At 46.5% G+C, this 22,252-nt stretch overlaps 2 protein-coding genes and 1 pseudogene across 3 annotated transcripts; all 3 read left to right on the top strand.

Annotated features, from left to right (window-relative positions):
* Nucleotides 1-270: 270 nt before the first annotated feature.
* On the top strand, nucleotides 271-3,517 carry LOC136517946 (uncharacterized). 2 transcript variants are annotated; one of them, XM_066511602.1, is made up of 7 exons: nucleotides 271-645; nucleotides 791-843; nucleotides 968-1,031; nucleotides 1,124-1,321; nucleotides 2,045-2,116; nucleotides 2,676-2,836; nucleotides 2,930-3,517. In XM_066511602.1, exons 1-7 carry the CDS (start codon nucleotides 511-513, stop codon nucleotides 3,045-3,047), a joined length of 801 nt encoding a protein of 266 aa, XP_066367699.1. In that variant the 5' UTR covers nucleotides 271-510; the 3' UTR covers nucleotides 3,048-3,517. The 2 variants fall into 2 exon arrangements, with proteins under 2 accessions (XP_066367699.1, XP_066367700.1); XM_066511603.1 differs by having other exon boundaries at nucleotides 516-645; nucleotides 784-843.
* Nucleotides 3,518-5,634: 2,117 nt separating this feature from the next.
* Nucleotides 5,635-16,937, top strand: LOC136519011 (zinc finger CCCH domain-containing protein 34-like; annotated as a pseudogene).
* Nucleotides 16,938-17,977: 1,040 nt separating this feature from the next.
* On the top strand, nucleotides 17,978-21,668 carry LOC136515509 (uncharacterized protein At1g15400-like). The gene is made up of 2 exons (XM_066509076.1): nucleotides 17,978-18,051; nucleotides 21,542-21,668. The coding sequence occupies exons 1-2, from the start codon at nucleotides 17,978-17,980 to the stop codon at nucleotides 21,666-21,668; spliced, it is 201 nt and encodes a 66-aa protein (XP_066365173.1).
* The last annotated feature ends 584 nt before the right edge of the window (nucleotides 21,669-22,252 follow it).

Here is a 22,252-nt window from a genome sequence, read left to right as displayed (position 1 = left end):
TGATGACTATAAGTGTCCATGCTTCCTTCCTTGATGCTTCTAATAACCCTAACATTATCATACGCCAATCTGAAATCTCGCTGAACCAAATCACTGGCGAGTGCAAGACCTTCTTTGCATGCTATTGCTTCCACCGTGTCGGGTTCTATGCGACCCTCTGAAACCACAGCCGAGGCCCCCAAGAATCGCCCAGCCATGTCCCGAGCAACAGCCGACGCAACAATGACTCCTGAATTTTTGGTCAAGGCTGCATCAACATCGATCTCCACCTAGCCGGACTTCTCTGAACTTCAGGCCGCATCCTAGTTTTTTTTTTTCTATAGTGGAGTGGCCCAAATGTGGCTTACTGGATCGGGTAACCAGCCCAACTAATGAGGGACAACTACAGGATAGCTAAACAGGCCCGGCCCATATTGTCACTACCGCAGCTCTCAGCCCGCTGATAGCTCTCTTCGTCTCGCGGCTTCCGAATCCTGACGCGAGTGGATCGGCGGCGGGCGGCAGGCAGCGATGATGCTGAGGGCGCGGGGGGCGGCAGGGGCGCTGCTCCGCCTCGCCGGTGCTGGAGTTGGCGTCCAGAGGGGCGGGGGGCGCCCTCCGCTAGCGCGCCCGGCGTTCGCTCGCGGCTTCCTGGATTTCCGCAAGGTAGGCGCTGCTTCGTCTCCGTTCCTCGTTTCCTCCGCAACTGCAGTTGCTCTATTAGTAGATGGTTAGAGTCAGTCCGTAGAAATGAAAATGGTTTAGAGTGAAAGAGTGACTTGTTTTTTCTTTGTGTTGTTGGAGTGATTAGACGGGGAACAAGGAGGCCATGGAGAAGGAGAAGGAGAAGAAGAAGGCCAGACTGTAAGGCTCCTGTCCTCCCACCTCATTTACTAGCCATTAGCAGTTACTGATGCTGCACTGCAGCATTGTATATGGGTGTGACATACTAACATGTGATGCTTTGGTTCTGATTGGTCTAGTGCAGTACCGATGAGATGAGTAGAGGCTACTTCGCAGACATTGCCGAGATCCGCAAGAATGCCGGCAAGGTATATCATCTATACACAGTATGCAGCACAATTTTACTAGTTGTTGATCGCTTTGAGTAGCCAGTAATCACTATGTGGTAAAAATGGTTCAGATTGCGATGGCGAGTAAGGTCATCATCCCAGAGGCAGATGCTGTGAAGTTTCCTGATCTTGCTGTGGATTCCCCTGCTGGAGGGGCGCTGCATCTGCCTCTTGTTGCGCCTGCTCTGCAAGATGACGGTAGTGAGGCTGGAGACCATGTGATTCCTAGTGCTTCATTGGTGTGCCTTTCCTTCCGTGCAAGCTCGCTGGTATGAGGAACTGCCCAGCTGCTCTTTGTTAGATATTAGCTGTAGTTTGCAGCCATGGCAATGTGAATTCCAATTTCCAACTGTTTGGTTTTGCATTATGTCCAAAAAAACTAGCAGCACACCATATTACTAGGATTATATGGACATTGACCAGATGGTCTTCATGGTACTTGTGTCTGATAAAATCAATTTCCACCAACTACCCTGGCAAGAGACTAAATGCAGACAATGATTTTCTTGTTCCTAGCCCATTTTCTTGACAGGACTTGACATCCCGCTGCAACTTCTCTCATGATGACGGAAAACAATTCAGTGTAGAATATTGTGTCCACCAGTGCATATTGTTTGCGGATTGACTGGCCAAATTTGTGCAGTGTACTATCAAATGCATCCACACTTGTTAGATGCCCCTAAAGGGCTGTTAACTAGGAAGCCTAGGATTGAAGATGCTCATAGCCTTTTTTTACATTCTCTGACTTGATTTTTGGCTTTCATTTTTTATTTTTTTTCTTCATGGCATTTTTTGGGTGTACCAATATCTAGGTTTGGGTTCCCCTTATGTCAGTTTTTCTTTGCCTTCTAATGATTTTGTTCCAAAAAAATATTAATATGAAATTTCATATTTCTTTTACATCTGTCACTTTACATTGCATTGATTGTATGCAGTGAAGCTAATATGCTATATTAATCTTAATGAGTCAATGGCTAACTGGTCCTCAACAGAAAATGGCAGAGTCATGGAGTTTACCTTTCCTGGATGCATTTGGTGCTGCCAAGAACATGCATGTTTATGAGGTATTGGTGTTATACTACTTAATGATTACTGGTTTGGTGTTGGATGCTAAGTGCCAATCACAGTTTCTTAATGATTACTGGTTTGGTGTTTGATGCAAAGTGCTATCTACAATTTCTTAATGATTACTGGTTTGATGTTGGATGCAAAGTGCCATTGGCAATTTTGAGTGTAAATGAAAGAAAATACTGGATGTCGCTGAGTCTATCTTGTAACTGTACAATTCATTCTCTAATTCTTTTTTACTTCTGCACATCGTTGATAATGGCTAAGATGCTTTAGCGTTAATAGTTCATATGATTGTCCTTTATTTGATTCAATCTGAATTTCTTTCATTGTCAACATAGGATCAGGTTTTGTTACCTATGTTTATTGCATATCAGAATTAGGACAATTATTTAGCTGTTGTTTTATTGCATGTAATGAGAAAAGGAAAAGGGCATGTGGTTAAACTTTAGCTAGTGAGGTACATTTAACAGTTGGGATTTTGGGTAGTGCTGAGAGCGGGAAATGTGACATTATTCCAAGCAGCAACCTGAAAGAAAATATGTTATGTTCCAGGTCTCATTTATAGATTCTTGGCTATTATCATTGAGTCCTGTGAGACGAGCATTTCTCAAGGTGATGAGGAAATCTAACAATCCACAGAGACATGTTGTCTATGCTTTCGGGGACCATTATGACTTCCGGAAGAAGCTTCAAATTAGAACCCATCTCACTGGGTAACAATAATTCCTTTCTCTTTGGTCATTTGATATAAACACTAAAAGTAGTTTTTCTTGTCAATGTAAGGTAGCTCTACTCTTGAACTGCAGATACGTATACCTGGTTGATAGCCTGGGAAGAATAAGATGGCAAGGCTTTGGATCTGCAACACAAGAAGAGCTGTCGTCACTTACAGCATGTACCTCCATTTTGTTAGATGAAAAATGAGATGAGGTGGCTGTCTTTTCTGTTTTTGTAACTTCTGGTAGAAGATATCTTGTTTTTCACTCAGCAAATTGAGGCACTTTTTTTTTTTTTTTTTGCTGCGGCTAATAAGCATTGGATGGCTGGTTTTCTGATCTCCAATCACAGTGTAGCAACATCGATTGCTTGAGGGTACAACATCGATTGTCTGGTTGCAAATGATATCCATACGTTATATCATTATATTTAACTGTTATCTTAACTTAATGCGAATATAAAGGTCCACTGACCTGATTACGTGCTTAAATTCCTCTTTTGTTTGGCTCCATTTATTCGGAGGGGAATTTTATGTCATGAAACGTGCGTAGTTGATGAAGATAATGCAACTGCTTGGTATATTTCTTTTCGAGTCCAAGCTTGGCTAAGTTTTCGAGATTAAGTTTAAAGCATGTTTCATAGAATTCAAAGCAAATTTCAGGCAAACCAAAATTCTCCTCTCCTAGGGCTTGTTTGGCACGGCTCCTCCCGAGGGGCTCCTCCGGAGGAGCCGGAGCCGTTTTGGAGGAGCCACAAATTGTGGCTCCTCCAAAACGGCTCCGGCTCCTCTGTTTTTTACTGAAAAACGGCTCCTCCAAGAAATCGTTTGGCAGGGCTCCTCTGGAGGAGCCGAAGCCAGAGCCGGAGAGGAGCCCTGCCAAACAAGCCCCTAGTATGATGAACGGGTGGTTTGAGCTTTAAGCCATTGCTGACTCTATCCGGTTCTCGGATGATTGTAGTTCAATTATCTAGGAGTATGAGTCCAAAGGCATTACTCTGTGCAGTCTTTACACTCGGTGGTCTCTTGGATCATTGCTGATTTGTACCTTTGCCATTTGGAAAATCTGTCTCCAAGAGTAGGAACTTTCCTGTGGCTCCTTTGTAACAATAAACTTCTCACTAGAGACAATTTAGCTAAAATAAGACATGTTGAAGATATGACTAGCCTCTTTTGCAATGATAATGATTCTATTATGTATTTATTTTTTGAGTGTTGTGTGTCGTTTATTACTTGGAATGTCGCGGCACAAATCTTACATTGCAATTTTGGTCCAAATTTCGAATCAGTAGCTAAATTTTGGATTTGTGGCCAAAATTCTTTTACTAAAAATGTTTGTTCCTCAACTATCTTATGTAGTGTCTGGAAACTGAGGAATGCTCCTTGTTTTTAGGATGATACTTAAGCCCTGTTCGGCTTACCCCATATTCGGTTTGTTTGGCTTCTTTTTTCAGCCGGAACAGTGTTTTCTCTCACAACAATTCAGCCGGAATAGTGTTTTCAGCCAAGTTTCAGACCAGTGAACGGGGCCTTAGCAAGATGTGAGGAGGGTGATGAGGTTGGCGACAAAGTTGATAAGAAGATGGCGGCCGGGACAAGGAAAGGTCGGAAGCGGTAAGATAAATAAATGGAGTAAAAGGTTGCAACTACGTACGAAGTTACAAGAAGGTCAAATGGGATTGGGATGCTACTGAACTTGGAGGATGTTACAACGTCTGATTGTCAAGCCCCATTATAACCTCTGTACTTTCAGAATCTAGACCTAGATAATGTTGTCTGAAGCACCTCGAACGCGTTGTGCTAAACTGTGACACTTTGTGCGCTTTGTTTTCTTGAAATAAAGCGGAGGACTCTAGAAAAACAAGCCCCCCCAATTGATTCTCTAAAAAAACAAATTTACCCCTACCTAAATTGATTCTTAAAAATTTCTTCTAATAGTAAGTGGTCGTCCTCCAAACATAATCGATTCTGATTCCGATTCTCCGTGGATCGGAAGAAACAAACATCCTAACTGCGAAATAATTCTACCCTGGAACGCTTCACATGGTGCCATGTTTTTTGCCTAGGCGAGCCAAACAACTTCAGTCTAGTTTCAATGGATTCCATTCCTAGTCTCTCTCATACAATAGCAACTGCTTTTTATCTTTTTTTTTATGTGCAACATGTTAAAATGGATTGTATAGTTATTCTTTGGCCATACAAAGTTCTGATTTTTTTAAGTATGTTTATATTTAAATGGTTTTTTTATAAAAAAAAAATTTAATAGAATCCAGTCTACCAGTCAAACAGTCCTATAAAGTGATTTAGATCTGAGATAATCTGAATATGAAATGTTTCTATAAGAATTTAAGTCCTTACCAAATAGACCCTAAATGATGTGACCATTAGAGTTGTTTGTGATGACTTTATCAATTTGGATGCATGATGATCCAGTCTCTTATAGGCATTCAAAATGGCAAGGGTAAAGATGGGAGTACATGAGTGTTTTGGGTTTTGAAAAAAAAAAGTAATAATTGAACTCTGCAAAACCGATTTAAAAAAGTGTAGTTTTAATAATACCGTAAGGGCCTATTTAGAACACAGAAATCTCACATGTTAAACACAGGAACGTGAAAAATTCTCCGCGTTCCAAACATGCCCTAACACAAAATACTGCTTTGTGAAACTAATTAATAAAGTAGTTTGTTGTAATTTTTCCATTTTTTCTGCGAGTATTTCCCCTAATCTTAACGTGTTGTAAATCTTGAGGGACCTAAATACAATCTTGAGGGTACGCGGTCCGCCCATCTCCCCCAAAAAGGTTCAAACCCCCAAGCCGTCGGTACCGTCGCCGCCTCCCCATTTACGGCACCGCCGCCGCCGCCGAGGGGAGCAATGGAGCCCGTGGCGGCGGAGGAAGGAGAGGACCCGCGGTGGAGACGGAGTAACACCGATTGCGTCTCCTTCCTTGCTTCCCGCTTCACCTGCACCAAGGTAGCCCTACTCCCTTTCTACCACCCTTCTGCGAAAACCCCGATTCCGGCGCCGCCATTTCTAGTGTCTCCGTGCCTCTCCACCGGCGAGCTGCAGTTGGAGCCGTCGAGAGGGGGCCGTTGGTTGGTTGGTTTGTTGGCTGATCGGATTCTCGCTTGCTCTGTGCGTCGTGTATGGGGTTTTGCACTTTTGCTTGCAGGGGGCTAATTGCGAGTTCCGGCACTGCGAGGGCGCGCGGTTCAACCAGAGCTGCTGGTACTGGTTTCGAGGCAGCTGCGTCAACCCGAGCTGCACTTTCCGCCACCCCGTGAGTGATCGGAGCCTGTCCACGCTGAGTTCAATTTCTTGGATACACTGATGATACGCTGTGTTGTTGTGGAGTTGTGGTTGCTGTGTACCGTGAGTAGAGATTGGCCTTCAGTTCGGTATTTGCTAGTTGATGGATGCAATTGCCAAGCTTGTGCTGTTATCGCTTGGTTGACTTATTTGTGGAGCCCTTAAAGAAGCATACTTCGGGGAGATGTGTCGTTTTGTTTTTATTTGGTAATAACTGTCCAATCGTTGACTAATTAGGCTCAAAATGTTCGTCTCGCAAAGTACAACCAAACTGTGTAATTAGTTTTTGATTTCGTCAACATTTAGTACTCCATGCATGTACCGCAAGTTTGATGTGACGAAGAATCTTCTTTTCGCATAGTGACAAAATTTGAAATTGGGGGAAACTAAACATGGCCAAAGATTAGATGGCACTGCTCTGGGCTAATGGGCCTACTGTGATCTGTTTTTTTTTAAACAGTTGCAATGTCTGTGAGTCAATTTAGTCTGCATACAGCCAGCCCAGACTATCTCCAATGGATTCTCTAAGAACATAGAACATTGGTTACTACCCTGTGCATGCTGGTTGAAGTTAATAATTCTCTGTGGCAACATTGACTGATTCCGTGTTGCGCTGCTGATGTGTAAATGAGGTCAGGGAAGGAAATGAGGTTCAGTTGACCCAGTGGTTAATTTAATTTTGTTTGTTTTGTGTCCATTAATTCATTTCCTATTTTACACATAGGAGGCCGTGGTATCTGGTATTTCTGCTCTAATAATAACCTCGATATTGTCTGTCTATTTGTTAATTTTGACTCGTAATACATCGATTGAATTAACTTTGTGGTTTACATTATTGACTCTTGATCTATTTTTTTTGCCTTGCTGGACCTTAGCTTCTCATTAGCTTTCTGGTTATGTAATTTTGTATGGTGCTTGTTATCTCACATTTAGGTAGTTGGAATGTAGGGTCACTTACAGGTAAGTTAAGGGAATTAGTTGATACCGCGACTAGAAGACGTGTAAATATATTATGCGTTCAAGAGACTAAATGGAAGGGTCAGAAGACGAAGGAGGTGGACAATACAGGTTTCAAGCTTTGGTACACAGGGACAGTCGCGAATAGAAATGGAGTAGGAGTTTTGATTGATAAGAGCCTCAAGAATGATGTGGTGGGAGTGAGAAGGCAAGGAGATAGGATTATCTTAGTCAAGCTTGTCATTGGTGATATGGTCTTGAACGTAATTAGTGCGTATGCCCCCCAAGTAGGCCTCGACAAGAGTGCTAAGAGACAGTTCTGGGAAGACTTAGATGGTCTGGTTAGAGCTATAACTAGTAGTGAGAAGTTTTTTATAGAAGGAGATTTTAATGGGCATGTAGGTACTACAAGCGCAGGTTTCGAGGCAGTTCATGGAGGTTTTTGGTATGGTAGTAGGAATCAAGAGGGGGAGGAAGTTCTGAACTTCGCGGTAGCTTTTGACCTGATGATAGCCAACACTTTCTTTAGAAAGAGAGAATCTCATCTAGTGACCTTCAGTTGCGGACAACATTGTAGCTAGATTGACTTTGTCCTCGCAAGAAGAAAGGACAAACGAGCATGCTTGGATTGCAAGGTGATACCAGGGGAGTGTATTGTTTCTCAACATAAGCTTTTGGTGGCAGATTTTTGTTTTTAGGTGCGTGCCCGTAGGGATGAACAAGCTAAGATTGAAAGAACAAAGTGGTGGAAAACTGAAAGGGGAGACGTCAGAGGTATTCAGGGAAAGGGTTATCAAAGAGGGCTCTTGGAAGGAAGAAGACGACATAAACAACATGTGGGACAAGATGGCAACATTTGGAAGGTGGCCTCAGAGGTGTGTGGAGTAACCAAAAGAAGTGGACGCGAGGCTAAAGATACTTGGTGGTGGAACGACGAAGTCCAAAGGGCTATTAAGGAGAAGAAAGAATGCTATAGACGCTTGTACCATGATAGAAGTGTGGACAACATAGAGAAGTACAAGGTGGCAAAGAAGACTGCAAAGCGAGCTGTAAGTGTGGCAAAGGGTAGAGCGTACGAGGATCTTTACCAACATTTGAGTACGAAGGAAGGAGAGAAGGACATTTATAGGATGGCTAGGGTTCGTGAGAGAAAGACACGGGACTTCAACCAAGTTAAGTGCATTAAGGATGAAAGGGAGCATCTCTTGGTGAAGGAGGATGAGATCCGACATCGATGGCAAGAGTATTTTGACAAATTGTTCAATGGTGAGAATATAGACACAATCTTTCAGTTGGATGACTCTTTTGATGACACCAATAGGCGCTTTGTGCGGAGAATCCAAGAATCTGAGGTCAGAGAGGCGTTGAAAAGGATGAAAGGAGGTGAGGCGATGGGACCGGATGGTATCCCAATCGAGGTGTGGAGATGCCTCGGGGACATAGCTATAGTATGGCTAACCAAGCTGTTCAACCATATTTTTTGATCGAACAAGATGCCTGATGAGTGGAGGAGAAGTATATTGGTACCGATCTACAAGAATAAAGGGGATATTCAAAGTTGTACGAATTACCGAGGAATTAAGTTGATGAGCCATACTATGAAGCTATGGGAGATAGTTATCGAGCATCGCTTGAGAGCAATAACGCGGGTCTCTATGAACCAATTTAGTTTCATGCCCGGAAGGTCAACCATGGAAGCCATTTTCTTAATAAGATAAGTTATGGAGCGGTATAGGGAGAAGAAGAAGGACCTACACATGGTTTTTATTGACTTGGAGAAGGCTTATGATAAAATATCAAGGAATGTTATGTGGTGGGCTTTGGACAAACATAAAGTCCCAACGAAGTACGTCGGGCTCATTAAGGACATGTACAATAATATTGTGACTAGAGTTCGAACAAGTGATGGAGACACGGATGACTTCCCGATTAGGATAGGACTACATCAAGGGTCAGCTTTGAGCCTTTATTTGTTTGCTTTAGTGATGGTGAGGTCACAAGGGACATACAAGGGGACATCCCTTGGTGTATGCTTTTCACGGACGATGTAGTGCTAGTTGATGAAAGCCGGACAGGAGTGAATCAGAAACTGGAGCTATGGTGGGAGACTTTGGAGTCCAAAGGTTTTAGACTCAGTAGAACTAAAACTGAGTATATGAGATATGACTTCGGCACTACTACTCGGGAGGAGGAAGATGTTAGTTTAGAAGGTCAAGTAGTGCCTAGGAAGGATACCTTTCGATATTTAGGATCAATGCTACAGAGGGATGAGGATATTGATGAAGATGTTAGCCATAGAATCAAAGCAGGGTGGATGAAGTGGCGGCAAACGTCTGGTGTCCTATGTGACAAAATGGTACCACAGAAGCTAAAAGGCAAGTTTTATAGGACGACGATTAGACCTGCTATGTTGTATGGTGTAGAATGTTGGCCTACGAAAAGACGACATGTTCAACAGCTAAGTGTCGTGGAAATACGTATGTTGCGTTGGATTTGCGGTCATACAAGAAGGGATCGAGTTCGGAACGATGATATACGTGATAGATTAGGGGTAGCGTCAATTGAAGAAAAGCTTGTCCAACACCGGTTGAGATGGTTTGGACATGTGCAACGGAGACCTCCAGAGGCACCGGTGCGTAGTGAAATCCTAAGTCAGGATAGTAACGTGAAAAGAGGTAGAGGAAGACCGAAGTTGACTTGGGTAGAGACAATAAAAGAAGACTTGAAAGGATGGAATATACCCAAAGACTTAGCCTTAGATAGGAGTGCTTGGAAGACAGCTATTCACGTGCCTGAACCTTGATTGCTTCTGATGGGTTTCAACTCTAGCCTACCCCAACTTGTTTGGGACTTAAAGGCTTTGTTGTTGTTGTTGCTGCTGCTTGTTATCTCACATTCTCACTACGCCCTTATGTTGCAGCCATTGGAAAGCTTAAACCGAACCAAACCCTTGGCAGATCCACTTCTCTCATATGCTTCTGCTTCTATCAAGGCAGCTAATCCTTGTTATTTCTACTACAACTCGTATTGTAAGAAAGGTGACAATTGTCCCTTCCTACATGAGCCTATAACTCATAACGATGTTGTTGGAATTTCTTCTAGAGCTCTCACTTTTAATCTTGCTAAAAATAGCAATCCTGCTGGATATGAGATGATTGAATCATCGAAATATGCTCTTGCTAATCCTTGCCAAGGAAGCCTTGACCGCACAAAGGACCACCAGTCAGGACTTCTAGCCTCAAGCAGTCCCAAACATAATGGACTTATTCTCAATGCACCTCAAACAACAGTTGATACAGTGGGATACATGAAAAGCTCCACACTGTCTGATCAGAGCTCAGGAGATTCAGCGATTGAACATGCTGAACAAGATACATCACGTGATTCCTCCCCTGGATTTGATGTTCTTGTGGATGATGGACTTTCTAACATGATTGATCTTGAGCATTAATCCACACAAGAAAGGGACACTAAGGTGCTTCATGTGAACCATCGTGTCGGAGACTCCATTGTATATGGTCTGGATTATCATGATGCAGAGTACAATGAGCAATGACTTCATGGCTTTGAGCATGGCAGTTGTCTTGATTATTTTGAAGGAGTTCAAGGGCATGACTGGACATATATTGCATAATAGAATAAATCTTGTAAATCCCTCTTTTGAAGAGCATGTACCAAGATTCTTCAATCCAAGAAGCTTAATGGGATCACATGCTGGTTCAGATCACCAGAACTCTCAGATTGGACGCATTTCAAAGCGACCACCTGAGAGAAGAGGTGCTAAGGGCAACAATGGCTGCAATAAGAGATGTCATATTCATGAAGCCAGGAATGGTTCTGTGGGGGTATGGCCCCCGGTATCCACAATACAAGACAAGGGCCGCACCATCAGAGGTGGCCCAACCCACAAGAGGTCAGTGCGTCGGGGACTCCTCGCTCCTCAGTGCTCGGTCATCGTTAGCGACGCCGGGGACTCCTCACTCCTCTATGCTCGGTCATCGCCAGCGACACCGGGGACTCTTCGCTCCTCGGTGTTGGGACATCGCCAGCGACGCCGGGGACTCCTCGCTCCTCGGTGCTCGGACATCACCGGGAACGCCGGGGACTCTTTGCTCCACGGTGCTCGGACATCACCAGCGACGCTAGGGACTCCTTGCTCCTAGTGCTCGGTCATCGCCAGCGACGCCGGGGACTCCTCGCTCCTCGGTGCTCGGACATCGCCAGCGACACCGGGGACTCCTCGCTCCTCGGTGCTCGGACATCGCTAGCGACACCGGGGACTCCTCGCTCCTCGGTGCTTGGTCATCGCCAGCGATGTCGGGGACTCTTCGCTCCTCGGTGCTTGGACATCGCCATCAACGCTAGGGACTCCTCGCTCCCGGAGCTCGGTCATCGCCAGCGACGTCGGGGACTCCTCGCTCCTCGGTGCTCGGTCATTGCCAGCGACGCCGGGGACTCCTCGCTCCTCGGTGCTCGGACATCGCCAGCGACGCCAGGGACTCTTCGCTCCTCAGTGCTCGAACATCGTCAGCGATGCCAGGGACTCCTCGCTCCCGGTGCTCGGTCATCGCTAGCGACGCTGGGGACTCCTGGCTCCTCGGTGCTCGGTCATCGCCAGCGACACCGGGGACTCCTCGCTCCTCGGTGCTCGGACATCGCCAGCGGCGCCGGGGACTCCTCGCTCCTCGGTGCTCGGACATCGCCAGCGACGCCGGAGACTCCGTGCTCCTCGGCGCTCGGACATCACCAGTGACGCCGGGGACTCCTCGTTCCTCGGTGCTCGGACATCGCCAGCGACGCCGGGGACTCCTCGCTCCTCGGTGCTCCGACATCGCCAGCGACGCCGGGGACTCCTCGCTCCTCGGTGCTCGGACATCGCCAGCGACGTCGGGGACTCCTCGCTCCTCGATGCTCGGTCATCGCCAGCGACACCTGGGACTCCTCGCTCATCGGTGCTCGGACATCGCCAGCGATGCCGGGGACTCCTCGCTCCTCGGTGCTCGGTTATCGCCAGCGACGCCGGGGACTCCCTGCTTCTCGGTGCTCGGTCATCGCCAGCGACGCCGGGGACTCCTCGCTCCTCGGTGCTCGGTCATCGCCAGCGACGTCGGGGACTCCTCGCTCCTCGGTGCTCGGACATCGCTAGCGACGTCGGGGACTCCTCGCTCCTCGGTGCTCGGTCATTGCCAGCGACGTCGGGGACTTCTCGCTCCTCGGTGCTCGGACATCGCCAGCGATGCCGAGGACTCCTCGCTCCTCGGTGCTCAGTCATCGGCAGCGACGCCGGGGACTCCTCGCTCCTCGGTGCTCGGTCATCGCCATCGACGCCGGGGACTCCTTGCTCCTCGGTGCTCGGACATAGCCAGCGATGCTAGGGACTCCTTGCTCCTCGGTTCTCGGACATCGCCAGGGACGCCGGGGACTCATCGCTCTTCGGTGCTCGGACATCGCCAGCGACACCAGGGACTCCTCGCTCTTCGGCCCTCGAACATCGCCAGCGACGCCGGGGACTCCTCGGTGCTCCCTTGGTAGTCGGATCTTGCTACGTCTCATCGGTGTGCTATCAAGCTACTCCATGCTGTTCGGATCAGGGTGTTGATCTTGGGCAACACGTCTGGGGTCTTGATGCGTGCATGTTGGATGACGTCGGCAAAGCTTTTAGACTTCTTTTTCTTCGACCCTGCTACAAGATTCATTTTTCATCTTCCAGCAGGCTCGGGGACTAAGTGGGCACACTTCACCGTACGGTGAATGTGCTTGTTCTCATCTCGAGACTACGCCCAAGGACTGGCTGCCTGCTCGGCTGGTCTTCTACTTTCTGACCCTGGCACCACGTGACTACGTCACCTACTGTCAGGCTCGGGGACTAGCTGTGGGGGTATGGCCTCCGGTATCCACAATACAAGACATGGGCCGCACCATCAGAGGTGGTCCAGCCCACAAGATCAAGACATGCATGGCGCTGCTCGGCGTGCACCGCAAGATATTTTATAGTACCAAATAGGCTACTTTCCTTGTAACCCTGCCCCTCTAGAGTATATAAGGAGAGGCAGGGGTCTCCTAGTGGACACAACTATCGATACATCTCAATGCAATACATCAGAACACAAGATGTAGGTATTACGTCATACTGATGGCCGAACCTGTCTAAATCTTGCGTCTTGGTACTTGTATTAGCATTTCGTTCCTGATCTCGCTCACCTCTATGATAAATCTACCATCGTGGGATATCCCTCGGTGGACTGCCGAGCATCTTTTGTCGACAGTTGGCGCGCTAGGTAGGGGTGTGCGCTTGATCCATAGCGAGCCAGATGGACCTCAAATCAACAGCGTGTTCTCGTCATCAATCTCGTGGAGATCCATGCCGGTCCACAACGACGATTCATCGCTGGCTACATCAGCAGCTGTGATTGCAGATCCGACCTCAGAACCACCTCCGAGGACACCTTCATCAACAACTCGCCGCCCGCTTCCTCGCTACCAGAGGAGGTAGATCAACAATGACGATCTGATCGTATCAATCGATCAGGTTGGTTAGGAGCTCGCCGATTACCTCTCCATCACCGAATCGGCTCTGGACACTCTGGTTTAGCGCCGACCACCCTTCGATCCAGATCTATCGGAGGCTGCTCGGGAAACTCCAGGGGTTACGGCCCTACCCTTCGGGTTCACCAACGCCGTCGCCGCTTACCAACATGCACAAAGGGGTAGATTCGCCGACTAGGTTAAAGACGTCCATCCTCTCGCCGACCAGACGTTCTGTCTAAAACTAAGTCACACTTTAATATTTTCCTAAATATTCTCCAATCTTCGTATATCGCCGCAATGTTTCTCCGAACTGTTTTCTCCATGTTTGCTCTTCAAACGATTTTCCGAACCCCCGAACAGTCCTGATGATGCTCGGACGCCTCTAGAGACGGCCCTATCTTTGGCTCCTCCCTACACGTGCACGAGCGTCTACCCTCTGCGTTATGGGTGGTCGACAGCAGCTCCTTAGCGATGCTTGTTCCTCCTACACATGCACGGGCTCCATGCTCCACGTTATGGTTAACAGGCTAGTTAGGGCTAGAGACTCAGCTACACACTAACTATTCGGGCGGTTTATATTAAATACATCTTTGCTCCAACTGATCGCCAAGCTACATACGCTATTTTTTCTCCGGAGTTCATATATCTTTACATCATGTACTACCCGTTCTAAATGTTTGTATTGCAGGATCATCGTCCAGGTGATCGGATCACCTGTTGCTCGGGCTTCTCCACCAATCAACTGGTCGGACTGCTCGGTTCATGGACTCCATCGCCGACCAGTTGATCGGACTGTTTGCCGGTCGCTTTTACTCAATGCTCACTTCGCCGTCGACCAATTGACCAGACTGTTCGTCTCTCGTGCTTCATCGCTAGCTACGTCGGGGACTCCTCGGTGCTCGGTTTCTTCATGCTCAAGGAGTAAGTGGGCACACTTCACCGCATGGACGTCGCCAGCTACGTCGGGGACTCCTCGGTGCTCTGACCTCACCAACTTCGCCTGGGACTCCTCTGTGCTCGAACATCATCGCCTACGTTGGGGACTCCTCGGTGCTCGGTCATCGCCAACGACGCCAGGGACTCCTCGCTCCTCGGTGCTCGGACCTCGCTAGCTTCGTCGGGGACTCCTTGGTGCTTGGACATCGCCAGCTTCGCCGGGGACTCCTCGGTGCTCGGACATCACCGCCTACGCCGGGGACTCCTTGGTGCTCGGTCATCGCCAGCGACGCCGGGGACTCCTCGCTCCTTGGTGCTCGGTCATCGCCAGCGAAGCCGAGGACTTCTCGCTCCTCGGTGCTCGGTCATCGCCAGCGATGTCAGGGACTCCTCGCTCCTCGGTGCTCAGTCATCGCCAGCGATACCAGGGACTCCTCGTTCCTCGGTGCTCGGACCTCGCTAGCTTCGCCTGGGACTCCTCGGTGCTCGAACATCGCCGTCTACGCCGGGGACTCCTCGGTGCTCGGTCATCGCCAGCGACACCGGGGACTCCTTGCTCCTCGATGCTCGGACCTCGCCAGCTTCACTGGGGACTCCTTGGTGCTCGAACATCGCCAGCTTCGCTGGGGACTCCTCGGTGCTCGGACATTGCCGCCTACGTCGGGGACTCCTCGGTGCTCGGTCATCGCCAGCGACGCCGAGGACTCCTCGCTCCTCGGTGCTCGGACATCGCCAGCGACACCGGGGACTCCTACCTCCTCGGTTCTCGGACATCGCCAGCGACACCGGGGACTCCTCGGTGCTCGGTCATCGCCAGCGACGCCGGGGACTCCTCACTCCTCGGTGCTGGAACCTCGCCAGCTTCGCCTCGGACTCCTCGGTGCTCGAACATCATCGCCTACGCCGGGGACTCCTCGGTGCTTGGTCATCGCCAGTGACGTCGGGGACTCCTCGCTCCTCGTTGCTCGGACCTCACCAGCTTTGCCGGAGACTCCTCGGTGCTTGGACATCGCCAGCTTCGCCGGGGACTCCTCGGTGCTCGGACATCGCCGCATACTCCAGGGACTCCTCAGTGCTCGGTCATCGCCAGCGATGCCGGGGACTCCTCGCTCCTCGGTGCTCGGACAGCGCCAGCTTCGCCAGGGACTCCTCTGTGCTCGGACATCGCCGCCTACGCTGGGGACTCCTCGGTGTTTGGTCATCGCCAGCGACGTCGGGGACTCCTCGCTCCTCGATGCTCGGACAGCGCCAGAGACACCGGGGACTCCTCGGTGCTCGGATCTTGTTACATCTCATCGGTGTGCTATCAAGCTGCTCCATGTTGTTCGAATCAGGGTGTTGATCTTGGGCAGCACGTCTGGGGTCTTGATACGCTAATGTCAGACGACGTCCGCAAGCTTTCAGACTTCTTTTCCTTTGACCCTGCTACAAGATTTATTCTTCGTCTTCCTGCAGGCTCGGGGACTAAGTGGTCACACTTCACCTTACGGTGAATGTGCTTTTGTTCATCTCGTGGCTACGCCCGAGGACTGGCTGCCTGCTCGGCTGGTCTTCTACTTTTTGATCCTGGCACCACATGACTACGTCACCTACTGTCAGGCTCGGGGACTAGCTGTGGGGGTATGGCCCCCGGTATCCACAATACAAGACACGGGTCGCACTATCAGAGGTGGCCCACCCCACAAGATCAAGACGTGCACGGCGCTGCTCGGCGTGCACCGCAAGATATTGTATAGTACCAAATAGGCTACTTTACTTGTAACCCTGCCCCTCCAGAGTATATAAGGAGAGGCAGCGGTCCCCTAGTGGACACAACGATCGATACATCTCAATGCAATACATCAGAACACAGGATGTAGGCCTGTATATATCTTGTGTCTTGGTGCTTGTATTACCATCTCGCTCCTGATCTCGCTCACCTCTACGATAAATCTACCATCGTGGGATATCCCTCGGTGGACTGCCAAGCATCTTTTATCAACAGGTTCCGAAGAGATTGACACTAGACCGACTCATGACGTGCAAAATTCATTGATAGGGGATTGTTCTCCGCCTCTTGCTTGTGCAACCTTCAGAGGACAGAAGAAGAAAAGTAAAAGAAAACAACACCATGTTCGTTCTGCTAGACCATCTAAATATTCTACTGCAAAGGTGAAGCACCTGGATTCTGAAGATTTTATGGGTCCAAAGACACTTGCTCAGATAAAAGAAGAAAATGTAGATCCAAGTCAAGTGCTAGTCATCCCACTGTTCACATGCCCCATGGGAGATCGTCCTCAAATGATTTTGAGGGGCCCAAATCTCTGAGTGAGCTTCTCAAGGTTAAGGGGAGGACTTCTGTTGATAGGGAATCATGCTGTAGCAAGTAATTACAACATGATCAACTTGGTCAGAACTCAGAATGATGTCATTGACAGCCACTTTTGTTATCATAACAAACAGCATGGAAATACTTCTGTTAAAGAGCATGGAAACTGTTGACAATTCTGTGATCTGCAGACAAAATTGTTAACATGATGGTCAGTTTGACTGTGTGAAGAGGAAGAAGGGTTTATTCTGGAATTACCTTTACTTACTGCCACGATTAGCAGATGACGTTAAACCTCCTGTTGTTTTGTGTTACTAAATGCTAACTGTAAGTTATCACTCGCTGGAGATGAATTATTGTCGCGCTCTTGGATTCCATCCTTTCACTTTGTGAAACAGTGATGAACCTTCTATGTAGGTTTTCTTACTTATGTCACATCAGCTTATTTATAAGCAAGAAAAAACTATGTCTTCCTTAGTGCCTGGTCAAACTTGTCGTGTTCCTAAGATGATGATTAATGGATTTTGCATGCATGGAACTATTAACAAGAACATGTGTGTTTTATTTAGTGATGAAAATGATTTAGTGATGCTAAATAGTATCCTCGGTTCATTGGGTGCATACCTGTTTTTTTGTGTGTCATTTTTACCACCATTACAGATGTTTTTTTTAAAAAAACGAATTTGTGTGCAAAGAGACAGATAATTTGCTACTTCTACTACCTTAAATGTTAATTTACTCAGGCTAATAGCTATTATTTGGTTGGCTCTTATAACAGAAAGGGGGTGTTTCAAGTAGTACCATGCTGTTAGCACTTAGCACGAATAGATAGAGGGCCATGTTTCCTTTATCTTGATGTCAACGTTTTGCACAGACTTACAATCTCCCTAAATCCTACCTGAGACCCCCGCAATTGCCACCGCCATCTGACTCTTGCTATGGTTACCTTTCCTTCATATGCATGTCTATTAATGGTTTGGACAATATACCATTTTCTCCACGCAGCAGTCCTCATTGTACCCCATAGGACTCCATCTCCATAGGTGTATACCCTAGTAACATTTAGAAAAGAGGGGTGAAAGATAAAAAAGTGAGGTGGAGATGGCAGAGCTGCAGAGATCTTCTCAAACATTTAGGAGGTCTGGTTCATCAGGTTTGGTCTGGGACAAGAACCGGTCACAAAGTTCCCGGAATGATTGAATCGTGGAACGGGGATCGTGGAACGTGGTATGCTCCGGAACACTCCTTGAGAAAGGATTTTCCACTGTCGGGACGAAACTGATCCACGGGAACGCACGTTCCCGGGACGTGTAGCACCCGGTTTTAAGAACAAAACCAGATACACACCATATGTGAGCCCAGAAAGTTAATTCTCACATATATCTACAATTAAGGGTAATATCAATAGACAATGCTCAATATATAACGTACCTAGTATAAAGAATATAACCTTAGATAGCAAACAGCGGAAAAACAACTCCGATCTTCAGGTGAAGACTCCAATTCCACAGGGACAACTGACTGGTTGATTGCAAGCCTAATTCCTTCAAACTCTAGCAATCTGGTACACATCCGAGATTTTTATCCAAATAATTGAAAAATAAAGCAAGCGTAGGTACATGTCGTACTTAACAAATATAACATGGGGTTCATGAGGCTCAAAAGGCTGATACTGGTTCAACTGCGATTAGCTTTTAATTGTCACAATTTTAGCATAGGAGTAGCAATAAGTTTATCACAAGCCCATATAAACACATGATCAGATAAACATGAATAATGAATAGCATAAACAGTAATCATTAATAAGCATCTTCATCATCTATATCATTAGTGTTCATCATCTATTCCGTAAAGGTTTCAAGGCCGCTCGTGACCATGAGCACGGCTGATATACCAGTTTTACACTCTGCAGAGGTTGTACACTTTTAATGTGAGTCGTGATTTACCCTTTCGCCCGAGGTAGCTAATCTCTTGACCCACTTCCAAGGAAGGTCGGCAGGGTTCACTATGAAGCCTTTCAAAGGTTCGTCTAACAAGTTAGGGTCATTAGATTCACTCGGCAAATAGATGTAGGAACACCCCTTCCCGATGGCACAATGACACGCAGCCTATACACAAGGGGATAGAGGTTATCCTATACCCGATTCGTCAAGTCATTCTTACGCCAATAAAGGTAACCTCTAACAAGCTAGAAAAGATCCTCATACTGAGCTAAAGCCAGAGCCATATAGCCCTCACAGTTGTACTATAAGTCTCGAATGATCACTTACAGATAAGTTCTTAGGGAGAAGAATCTAGAGCACCATAAAAATAGCACAATGCTCTGGCCCCCTGGTTCCATATTGCTAAAAAGCATCTTTTAATTTTTATTACATATTCCATTAGTCAAGTTATAAGATCATGGTCTTTAATTGAGCACTAGCATCATACTACCCAATGCAATACCCCATAGGTAACAAGGTACAAGGTAACAAAGTACTAGAAAATTCTTAGTGGTAGTCAAGGTAGACACATGCAGTATTAATTAAATGATTAAAGGTGCATAGGACAACAAGGAAAATCACATGCTATACTTGTCTTAAACTCAGAACCTTCTTCTAGTCCAAACCTTCGATGAGTTGCTTCTGGATTCACTGCGTATAGCTCACCGACCGGACATGATCATAAAACACAACATAAGTATCCATGCAATCATACACGAAGCAAACAATAGAACTAAATTAGAACATTACACCAAACATATGAAATAGCAAGTAAAAAGGTTTTAAAAATGTTCTACACGTTACTACTAACACAGACACGAAAAGCACGCTAATCGGAGCTATGGTGAAAAAGATACATCTACCGATAGGTTTGCTCTATACGTGAAAAAGAAAACTATAGGCTTCATTTAGTTTAATTATAAAACATATAGAAGGTACTTCAGAGAAATATCTAAATTGTTTTAAGTCATGTTATATTTGTATTAGAAAACCAATATAATATTAATCTTATTTTATTTATAAACGACAAAGGTGAAAAGCTCTTATTGCTTTCAATTGAAAAACTAATTACATATAGATTAATCAGATTACTATTTTATTCAAAAGCTTTAAACATGTTAAACAATACCACTAATACACATATTGCGTCGTTACGGCTAACGCAACTTGAGCAGGTCAAAACCAAATTAAAACGGAGAAAATATGGCCTAATGAAGATAGTGGCAATTTTATAAATATTTTGAAAACAATTTTGTATTAAAAATAATTAAAACTGAATTAAAATAGTCCTGTGGACCCGACGTCATTTTTGGAAAACTGCAGGGGTCAAAACATAAGATTCTTTTTTTTTTAATGTCAAAACATAAGATTCAGGGGGCTTGGATTGAATTATTTTGAACTACGTTGGACGGCGGGTTAATTTTATAAAAACTCGGGGTCTCTTTAGCAAAAAGGCCAGCGAAGGGGTATCTTCTAATCTAGGCTGTTAATCTCAGATCGGACGGCCGGAAACAAATCGGTGAGAGAGAAGACATGGCCGCTAGAGAAACAGGAAGTGGAGGCGGCGGTGGACATGGCCGGCGGCGATCGAGCTCTTCGACGTTCTTGGAAAACAGTCTACGGTTCACGATTGCACGAAACGAGGGCACCGGGCGAGCGAGGGGATGATGGCGAGCTCACCTATGGTATTCTCGACGACAAAGGAGGCACGGAGACGACGCGCGGCTTGGCGGGGCGACGGCGGATGGCGACGCTAGGTTTTCGGCTCGGCGCGGTGGCGCTACGAGGTGGTGGTTACTCTGGAACACGATAGGGAGGGCGGCACGATGCGGCATCGGTATTTAAGGCTGGGAAGTTGCTTGGAGCGCAAGGCAAGGCGACGCAGGGCGAATGCAGACTCCATTGGCGGCGGCGGTAGAGCCTGGTTCCGGGACGAGAGGAAGAAGACGGGCCTGACCGGTGAGTCCTGGACGTCAGCGGCTATGCACGGGGAGAGGGGAAAGCATGGCGCGGGCCTAACTGGGGCGGCGGTGCGAGCGCACTGGTCCGACTTGCTGGGCTGCGCAGAAGGGAAAAAGAGCTGGGCCTGTGAGGGGAGATGGGCCGAGTGGGAGAAAGTGGAAGTAGGCCGTGCGGGGAGCAAGGCCGAACGGGCCAAATGCCGAGTAGGGCGAAGGAAAAAATATAAAGAATTCCTTTGCTATTTTCTTTTCCTATTTCAAAACCTCATTCAAATATGAACCAAATTAAGTTTGAATAGGGTTTCAAACACACTTTTCAATTCAAACAAAAATGAGTAAATTTTAGTAAGTTTTCCAAAAAGTAATTTTTACAACTTTTTAAATTCTTTTATTTTCAAATTTTCTTTTCTTTTACTTCAATGTCATTTTCAAATTTATTTTCAAAAGCAATTCAACCCATTTTGAATCTTGATTCAAACCACTCATCCAAATAAATCAAATGCACCGGCATATATACACAACCATGTTGCTACTCCTTATGATGAATTTTAATATAATGAAAAATATTCTTTTTCCTACGTTTCATGAGCATAAAATACAAAATTAAATTAATTTATATCTTTTTTGAAAAGAGCAATTTTTAGGGTGTTACAAGACGGGGAACGTGGCACCGTACCACGTTCCCGTTGACTGTGACAAGAACTAGAGGGATCATGGGGTAGCGCTGTTGATGCTGTTCTACCTGCTTTGGATCCGCCTTCACCCAAGGTCTCACGGTGCATGTTCTGTGGGATTTTCAGGAAGGAAGATCCCTCACAGCCATCCAAATCCAAGCCCAGAAGGTACTAGGGCGTTAATGTGAAATAAACTTTCTGCTTGTGTCAGGGTTGGCTGAAGTTACAGTTGCACCATTATAGGTGTGTTCTTGTTGTGTGACTTGGGAGTTGTTTGAACTGGTCTGGTGCCCTGTTGTTCCATTCTTTCTGTTTATATGGATTTTCATACATATGGCCTGGCTGACTGTTCTATCAAGTACATGATACAAACTTGTGGCTCTAGCGTAAATGGAGAATTGGAGATACAATTATACATGAACATGATATGTGCACGATGTTTTTGTTCGTTACTATGTTTCATTTCGAGGTACTGTACTACTGTATACTGATCATGGTCACCTTGTTCGCTTGATCGTATCAGCCATGTTTATCAGTCATGATATAGTGTTTTTCTCCCACAACAAAACATCATCTGTCGGCTTATAAGCCACAGAAACGATCAAGCGAACAGGGTGATGTCAATGGCCTTGTGACCTAAAAATTAAATTGCATACAAATTTGCTGCACCCTGAGTTCGCCTTTTCACGGAGGAAGCCATTTTATTTTGTATATAAGACCATTATGCAAGTTTCTTCCAGATGATTGTTGAGTATAAAG

This window comes from Miscanthus floridulus, chromosome 17, assembly GCF_019320115.1.
Source record: "Miscanthus floridulus cultivar M001 chromosome 17, ASM1932011v1, whole genome shotgun sequence".
NCBI classification, from domain to species: Eukaryota; Viridiplantae; Streptophyta; class Magnoliopsida; order Poales; family Poaceae; genus Miscanthus; species Miscanthus floridulus.
Note: the sequence above shows the minus strand (reverse complement) of the source record. Positions and strands in the feature narration are given on the sequence as shown.

What these genes read in the sequence shown, in the direction of transcription:
- LOC136517946 (XM_066511602.1), top strand. Translation starts at nt 511, where the DNA reads ATGATGCTGAGGGCGCGGGGGGCGGCAGGGGCGCTGCTCCGCCTCGCC. An exon ending in CCTTCCGTGCAAGCTCGCTG is followed by an intron (nt 1,322 to 2,044) that starts GTATGAGGAACT and finishes GGTCCTCAACAG; the next exon opens with AAAATGGCAGAGTCATGGAG. An exon ending in ATTAGAACCCATCTCACTGG is followed by an intron (nt 2,837 to 2,929) that starts GTAACAATAATT and finishes CTTGAACTGCAG; the next exon opens with ATACGTATACCTGGTTGATA.
- LOC136515509 (XM_066509076.1), top strand. Translation starts at nt 17,978, where the DNA reads ATGGCAGAGCTGCAGAGATCTTCTCAAACATTTAGGAGGTCTGGTTCA. An exon ending in TTGGTCTGGGACAAGAACCG is followed by an intron (nt 18,052 to 21,541) that starts GTCACAAAGTTC and finishes ATCATGGGGTAG; the next exon opens with CGCTGTTGATGCTGTTCTAC.